At 45.2% G+C, this 8306-nt stretch overlaps 1 protein-coding gene across 2 annotated transcripts; it reads left to right on the top strand.

Annotated features, from left to right (window-relative positions):
• On the top strand, positions 1-8101 carry GLUL (glutamate-ammonia ligase). Of its 2 annotated transcripts, none has more exons than XM_011972894.1 (7): positions 1-536; positions 2268-2446; positions 3710-3871; positions 4601-4747; positions 5109-5236; positions 5439-5638; positions 6269-8101. In XM_011972894.1, the coding sequence occupies exons 2-7, from the start codon at positions 2281-2283 to the stop codon at positions 6585-6587; spliced, it is 1122 nt and encodes a 373-aa protein (XP_011828284.1). In that variant the 5' UTR covers positions 1-536; positions 2268-2280; the 3' UTR covers positions 6588-8101. The 2 variants fall into 2 exon arrangements, with proteins under 2 accessions (XP_011828284.1, XP_011828283.1); XM_011972893.1 differs by having other exon boundaries at positions 7-1363.
• Positions 8102-8306: the final 205 nt, after the last annotated feature.

The raw sequence follows: 8306 nt of genomic DNA, 5'->3' as shown, positions 1-8306 counted from the left end.
GCCTGCGCCCCCACCCTCCCCGGGGACCCCGCAACCCCTCGGCGGTGGGGTATGGCCACCTCCGTGAGGCCCTGAGATTCAGACGGGGGCCCGAGGGGCGGGGCGCCCGCTTTAGGGACATTTCAGTGGGAAGGGGCTGCTCTCAAAGTGGATAATTACAACTCCCTCGGGGGCGGGAAGCGGGGATCCTCCCCCAGCCGCAAGTTCACGAAGAAAGCAACCAATGAAAATTATGAAGACGACGAGAAGTCAGACTCCTCCGGGTCGCCCTCCAACTGTTTCGGCTTCGTCGCCTACTCCGTGAACTCCGGGGAGAAATCTCGAGTCAAGATTAAGACCTTAACCCACCAACCGGCCTGTTTCGACACCCCCCGGGCCGACCGCCGTCTGTCCCCTTCTCCATCGCCCTCGCCCAGAAAGCTCCGGTGCTTGGACCAGCTTGAGTCTGAGAAAGAGGAGAGGCGCGAACGCCACTCCAAAAAGAGAAGGGCTAAGGAGGGCAACCCTAACAATACGCTTGACTTTCTGTGGCTGGGGTGAGTGAGGGGGCAGGGAGGACGACCCCGGAGTTGGTGAGAGCTGCAGAAACGGCTAAAAGCTTCAGAATCCGTTGCCCCCCACATAAACTTGGCGCCACGGCAGCAGCAGTTGATAGAGTGCTGGCATCCAACTGGCTCACGGAAAAGAGCAGGAGATCCGAAACAGGCTTAGGACAAAGTGTGCATGATATTGGTGGTGTAACAGGTTGGAGAGGACAGCTGAGAAATTGGGTTGTAGCTTTTTTTTTTTTCCCCCCCCACCGACAGAGTCTCGATCTGTCGCCCAGGCTGGAGTGCAGTGGTGCAAGCTCCCGGCTTACTGCAACCTCTAGCTCTAGGGTTCAGGCGATTCTCCTGTGTCAGCTTCCCGAGTAGCTGGGATTACAGGCGGGCACCACCAGGCCCGGCTAATTTTTGTATTTTTAGGAGAGACTGGGTTTCACCATGTTGGCCAGACTGGTCTCGAACTCCGTACCTCAGGTGATCCGCCCGCCTAGGTGGGTTGTAGCTTTTAGCGGGAGCTGAAGGGTTCTGGGACGGAGGTGGGAAGTAGGATTTGGCCGACTGAATCTTCTAGAGGCAATATTGGGGTGTTGGTCTTCCCCAAGGGGAAGGGTGGTGAGGCTGTCAGAGGGAGAAGCAGTTATGTTTTCAGCTGGGCAAACATGGACGGTTGCCCGTAGAAACTTTGCCACTGTACTTCAGAACGTTGCCCTAGTCGTTGGAGGAGAACAATGTGTTCCCTTTCTAGCCATCCTGGGCCACGGAGGGAGGAACGTTTCCTCTTCGGCTGTTGTGGCTTCAGAGTTTCTGTTCTTTCAGAGGTTTTGTGGTAGTGGTTGGCAGTTATTAGTATGCCTTAAGGCTTTTAAAATTCCAGATCTTTTTTATTTCGAAGTGGAAATTTCCTAATTACTTGAAGTCTTCTTGTGGAATTCCATAATGTTGTGATTCTTGCTCACTATCTTAAGTGAAACTTTGCGTGAGACCTATGGAAAGTATGGCAGCATGCCCCTTAGAATCTGGTTTGAATCAGCTTTTGTTGTAGGAAACTGCTAGCCTTTAAAAAAAATATATTGTAACCTTGTTTCATCAAATCTAAATGTGTAGTGGGTTTTCTTTTGGTGGGGAGTGGCTGTGGGTTTCAATTAAGACCACAGCTAGGATGAAAGGCAAAGAGAAAAACAGAAACCTTGGAAGCCAAGCCTGTTCTGTGGCTGGATTTTACTTGTATTGGAAGAAGTTCTATGTTTTGTAAATTTGTGTATTGGTTTGGTTTGTTTCCTCTGATAGATTAGTATTTGGATAGTTTAGTGTTACCTCAGCTACACTGAAGGAATAGACAGTCCTCACAAGTGTAAGTTCCAACTTGGAAGCCTGGGATCTGCAGTAGCTGTGGAACTTAAGCCTTTGAGCTCAGAGATGCAAGAGGCATTGAGTTACTACCAAGGTCCTGATCTTTTCTTTAGCAGGCATCTGTGTTAATTGCTTCAAAAGGTGGTGATCAGTTTTACAGCCTATTATAAAGGAGATTTTCGCCTACTATAAAACTAATCCCCCTGAAAGAGTGAGTAAACATAACTTTCTGTGTGTTGACTTCCACAGGGGAACGAGTTGGCACTTACACCTTGATTCACAACTTTTGATTCAGTTGTCCCTCTGAAGCCATTTTTGCAGGGAATCAGTTTGGAGTGGGCGTTAACAATGTTATCTTTTTTCTCTCTCCAGAACACCTTCCACCATGACCACCTCAGCAAGTTCCCACTTAAATAAAGGCATCAAGCAGGTGTACATGTCCCTGCCTCAGGGTGAGAAAGTCCAGGCCATGTATATCTGGATCGATGGTACTGGAGAAGGACTGCGCTGCAAGACCCGGACCCTGGACAGTGAGCCCAAGTGTGTGGAAGGTGAGACAGCAATGTGGAGTGGAGCACACGCTGGGTGGGATCTGCAGAGGGGTGGGCCTTTGACTCAGCCTCTGGATTAGGCCTCTTTATTCTGTTTGTAAAGCTTTTCTAAGGCAGGGCTTTCCAGACTTCATTCAGTCAACATTAAGCTCCTACACTGCCTCAAAGCAGAGCAACAATGAACCCTTTATTTAAATGGAATTGTGCATGTAGGCCAGTGTATTGAAGAAAAACTAAGTCTGGTTTATGGAGAGTTGGCATGGGGCTTAGAGATTGCCGACCTGGGCATCCCCACTTACCTGACTCTAAGGCACCCTCAGAAAACCACTGCTCTAACCTGAGAATGCCATCTAGTTTACAAACTCTTAGAAAACTGTACTTAATACTCACATCACTGGGCTTCTAGATGTGAAGCAAATGCTCTAAAATGGTTTTCAAATAGGACTGATTTTTAGTTGATGGCACTTTTGGAAATTCTTAAACTGTCTTAATTGCTTATCCCTCTAGGAGCTACAGTTAGATTACAGTTGTGACCTTCATTTTTCAGTCTAAAACAAGCCATAGTCTTCCCTTTTCCAGAAAGGGGCCAAGTATCACCTTCTACCTAGTTTAGGATAGCTTACTTTTCCTTTTTGAATAAGTGAATGATCATAATACAAAGCCTATATTGTGTACTTGCTATGTGGCAGATAGTTCACAGACACTGAAGATACAAAGTGAGGGTCTGGTCTCTGCCTTCAGAGAACTCAGTCAGCTAGAGAGACAAAACAGTCTTTAAAACAGTGGGAAAGGTGGATAGGTAATAAGGGAACATCCTTGAGTAAGTCATCCTTCTAATTGTTCCCTCATCTATCAAATAAGGACATTACTTGCCAGAATACACTGGGGGCATGAGAAGAAGGAAGCGACACATTGCCTAATGGAAGAATCAGAATCCTTCACTATCTCAGTATTTTAAGTGACTGATAGGCTGGTAATGGTAACAGAATGCTTCAGTTTGTCTCCTGGAAGACATTTGGGAAGGGAGTGTCTGATGTATTTAAGGAAGTGGTACAGTGGTCTTACTTGGAACTCAGATAGGAAGGGCTGTAGGATCAGGTACAGGTGCCAGGGTATACATATTAATGATGGCATTTATGCCTTAATAACTTCCTGGAAAAGAGATCTTTAGAGATGGGAAGGTGAGTGAAGGGCTGGCTGTATTTGCATTGCTTGGAAAGCTCCTGTACGTTTTAAATGTAATTTTCCCTCTTTTTGCCCCAGAGTTGCCTGAGTGGAATTTCGATGGCTCTAGTACTTTACAGTCTGAAGGTTCCAACAGTGACATGTATCTCGTGCCTGCTGCCATGTTTCGGGACCCCTTCCGTAAGGACCCGAACAAGCTGGTGTTGTGTGAAGTTTTCAAGTACAATCGAAGGCCTGCAGGTATGTATAGCACAGCTATAGATTCCTCTCCTCAATCTGTGAATGCTGTGAAGGGGAGGGAGGAGACATTCTGCAATCAGTATTGGGAAGACTAGGCTATTTCATGACTGTTTTAAGAATCTGAGTGATTGAGCCTCTCCCCTGAACTTCTCCTTTGAGGAAGAGATAATATGGCCCATCTTTCTATGGTCTTGTCTGTTGGTAGCATAAAATAGCATTTGATTTGTCCAGATCTGTTTGCCGGTCTTGGAGTCCCCAGTAACAGCCTTCCTGCCTGGAATGTAGGCCAGGACAAATGTAAACCAATGGACAAATGATTCTCAAAAACTATAGAATGGCTCCAAGTGTCTGAGAAATGAAGAATAAATCTAACAACCAGAAGCAGCTGTCTTGTGAATAGAGGGTTAAGTGCCTGGCATTTGGTGCTTGGGAGGTGGCCAGAATGCAGATAAGGTGAAAGTTGCCCTGTTCTAAATCCATTCTCATGTGACTTGGTTGTAACTGAGTTTAGTTAAAACTGAAGTCTTGCAGAGTCTTCCTACAGATGTACAGTTATAGCTTCTCTCATTTTTCTGACTCAGTGACTCAGTGATCCCAAGAAGGCCTATACTGGGTCATTTCAGCCCATAGTGCACACCTCAGTTGTATAGAATCCAAAGACTGTTCTCCCATCAGCATCGGTATTCAGCATCAGATCCCTGATGGCGTATTGTTCACTCTTTTTTCTAGAGACCAATTTGAGGCACACCTGTAAACGGATAATGGACATGGTGAGCAACCAGCACCCCTGGTTTGGCATGGAGCAGGAATATACCCTCATGGGGACAGATGGGCACCCCTTTGGTTGGCCTTCCAACGGCTTCCCGGGGCCCCAGGGTAAGTCTTCTTGGGTTAGAGGTGAAATTCCCAGAAGTGTCTTAACTGTTCCAGAATGCCCCTTCCCAGGGATGGGAGTGACTTTCTGAATCAAGAAGCAAAATAATACAGTAAAGGCAAAACAGCCCTCATATCACCAAAGTCCAAAAATGGATATAAATGTATAAAGTAAGGTTTTAGGGGGAAGCTTTGGCCCCACAGGTGAAGAGGAACTCCCCTGTTGCCCCTCCCCTGCCCTGTACCTACAGATGAAGGCAAGGATAGTGATTCAAGAGGGCAAGGCTTAAGGGCCTTCTGATCTCTGACTTTGGGATTCTCTGGATTTCTTGACTCTTAGCGTTTTGTCTTGATGCTTTTGTAGGTCCATATTACTGTGGTGTGGGAGCAGACAGAGCCTATGGCAGGGACATCGTGGAGGCCCATTACCGGGCCTGCTTGTATGCTGGAGTCAAGATTGCGGGGACTAATGCCGAGGTCATGCCTGCCCAGGTAAATATAGCTCCAGTCCATCAATGATGAAGGACAGGTAGGTGCATATAGGACTTTTGCTAGTAAGGGCTGCTGATACACCACTCACTAACCCAAAACCTAAGAATGGGTTGGAGTAGAGGTGAGAAGAGAACAGGTTTAGGAGCTTCTGAGTTGGAGTGAGCAGTTGGCTTTTTTTAATGACCAAGCTTCTCGTTTCTAGTGGGAATTTCAAATTGGACCTTGTGAAGGAATCAGCATGGGAGATCATCTCTGGGTGGCCCGTTTCATCTTGCATCGTGTGTGTGAAGACTTTGGAGTGATAGCAACCTTTGATCCTAAGCCCATTCCTGGGAACTGGAATGGTGCAGGCTGCCATACCAACTTCAGCACCAAGGCCATGCGGGAGGAGAATGGTCTGAAGTGAGTACCTTCTGCTGGGGCCATCTTTAATCTCCTGTGGCAGAAAACTTGGGAAGAGACTTATCAATCTCTCAGCAAAGTCTCCTTTGCAGGATGACTTGCAAATATTTACCAGAGTTAAGTAAACTTGACTTCTCAGTCTGGACGTACCTTAGCTGTTGACACTTGACTTCAAATTCTCATTTTGTTCCTATTTGAAAAATACCAAGTAATACTTCTGATTCACAGTGATAATTATTATATAAATTATAACAAATAATTATTAGTCATATATCATTATATAAACATTGATATATAATATATATTTGTGACATATATATGTCGTGACAGGGAAAAGTTGACAAATTCATGCATTTGAAAATCTTCTAGAACTAAATTAGTTAATAATACAGGCATGTGGATAAGCTTAATGCTTATGAGGGGGAGAAAGTTTCAAATGATTGGTCTTTTCAACAAATACTTTCTACTGCTTGTCGGGCACTGTTCTGACCACTGAGACACACAGGTAAGAAGACGAAGCCACTGCCTTCATGAAGTGTTTGTACCACTGGTATCATATTTTGGTGCACTTCATTCTTGGCTCCATACCTGGAGACAAGGTTGGACTGCCATCTTTTCTGTTTCTTCTAGGTACATCGAGGAGGCCATTGAGAAACTAAGCAAGCGGCACCAGTACCACATCCGCGCCTATGATCCCAAGGGAGGCCTGGACAATGCCCGACGCCTAACTGGATTCCATGAAACCTCCAACATCAACGACTTTTCTGCTGGTGTAGCCAATCGTAGCGCCAGCATACGCATTCCCCGGACTGTTGGCCAGGAGAAGAAGGGTTACTTTGAAGACCGTCGCCCCTCTGCCAACTGTGACCCCTTTTCGGTGACAGAAGCCCTCATCCGCACGTGTCTTCTCAATGAAACCGGCGATGAGCCCTTCCAGTACAAAAACTAAGTGGACTAGACCTCTAGCTGTCAAGCCCCTCCTAGTTCTTCATCCCACTCCAACTCTTCCCCCTCTCCCAGTTGTCCCAATTGTAACTCAAAGGGTGGAATATTAAGGTCGTTTTTTTCATTCCTTGTGCCCAGTTAATCTTGCTTTCTTTGTTTGGCTGGGATAGAGATGGGTCAAGTTATTAATTTCTTCACACCTACCCTCCTTTTTTTCCCTATCACTGAAGCTTTTTAGTGCATTAGTGGGGAAGAGGGTGGGGAAACATAACCACTGCTTCCATTTAATGGGGTGCACCTGTCCAATAGGCATAGCTATCCGGACAGAACACGTTTGCAGGAGGGGGACTTTTCTTCGAGGTAGCTGAAAGGGGAAGACCTGACTTCCTCTGGTTAGGTTAGGACTTGCCCTTGTGGTGGAAACTTTTCTTAAGAAGTTATAACCAACTTTTCTATTAAAAGTGGGAATTAGGAGAGAAGGTAGGGGTTGGGAATCAGAGAGAATGGCTTTGGTCTCTTGCTTGTGGGACTAGCCTGGCTTGGGACTAAATGCCCTGCTCTGAACACGAAGCTCAGTATAAACTGATGGATATCCCTACCTTGAAAGAAGAAAAGGTTCATGTTGCTTGGTCCTTGATTTATCACACAAAGCAGAATAGTATTTTTATATTTAAATGTAAAGACAAAAAATTATATGTATGGTTTTGTGGATTATGTGTGTTTTGCTAAAGGAAAAAACCATCCAGGTCACGGGGCACCAGATTTGAGACGAATAGTCCGGATTAGAAACCAAGCATCTCCTTTTGAGTAGGGAGTGAGGGAGGTGGTGCTTAGAAAGATGGTGCTCTGGGGTTAGGTCCTCATGACCACTTCTGGGTTTCTGCCCTGCCCACCCTCTGGAGAAGGTGGGCACTGGATTAGTTAACACGTTTCTAGCAGTCACTTGATCTCTGTGGCTTTGGTTTAAAAGACAGACACTTGTCCACATGGGTTTAGAGATAAGAGTTGGCTGGTCAACTTGAGCATGTTACTGACAGAGGGGGTATTGGGGTTATTTTCTGGTAGCAACAGCATGTCACTAAAGCAGGCCTTTTGATATTAAATTTTTTAAAAAGCAAAATTATAGAAGTTTAGATTTTAATCAAATTTATAGGGTTTCTAGGTAATTTTTACAGAATTGCTTGTTTGCTTCAGCTGTCTCCTACCTCTGCTCTTGGAGGAGATGGGGACAGGGCTGGAGTCAAAACACTTGTAATTTTGTATCCTGATGTCTTTGTTAAGACTGCTGAGGAATTATTTTTTTTCTTTTATAATAAGAAATAAACCCCACCTTTATTCCTTCATTTCATCTACCGTTTTCTGGTTCTTATGTTGGCTGTGGCAGGCCAGCTATGGTTTTCTCTTGTCATGACAACTTCTAATTGCCATGTACAGTATGTTCAAAGTCAAATAACTCCTCATTGTAAACAAACTGTGTAACTGCCCAAAGCAGCACTTATAAATCAACCTAACAGAAGATCTCTCTGATGTGTTCGTGGTTCTTTCAAATCCCCATGTACCATTATATTCCTTTATTTCCTAAAACAGGCAAAATAAGCTCAAGTTTATGTACTCTTTGAGTTTTTAAAACACTGGAGTGATGTTGCTGACCAGTCCTTTCCTGTACCTCTCTAGCTTGGGTATTTGGGACTACTGGGATTAAGTTTTTCACCTAGACTTAATA

Source organism: Mandrillus leucophaeus, unplaced genomic scaffold, assembly GCF_000951045.1.
Source record: "Mandrillus leucophaeus isolate KB7577 unplaced genomic scaffold, Mleu.le_1.0 Scaffold1315, whole genome shotgun sequence".
In the NCBI taxonomy this organism is placed as follows: domain Eukaryota; kingdom Metazoa; phylum Chordata; class Mammalia; order Primates; family Cercopithecidae; genus Mandrillus; species Mandrillus leucophaeus.
The sequence above is the reverse complement of the archived record's forward strand: the minus strand, read 5'-3'. Positions and strand labels throughout refer to the sequence as shown.

Coding starts and splice junctions, on each gene's coding strand:
- GLUL (XM_011972893.1), top strand. CDS start 1,185: ATGTTTTCAGCTGGGCAAACATGGACGGTTGCCCGTAGAAACTTTGCC. Junction 2,447..3,709: donor TGAGCCCAAGTGTGTGGAAG/GTGAGACAGCAA, acceptor TTTTTGCCCCAG/AGTTGCCTGAGTGGAATTTC. Junction 3,872..4,600: donor GTACAATCGAAGGCCTGCAG/GTATGTATAGCA, acceptor TCTTTTTTCTAG/AGACCAATTTGAGGCACACC.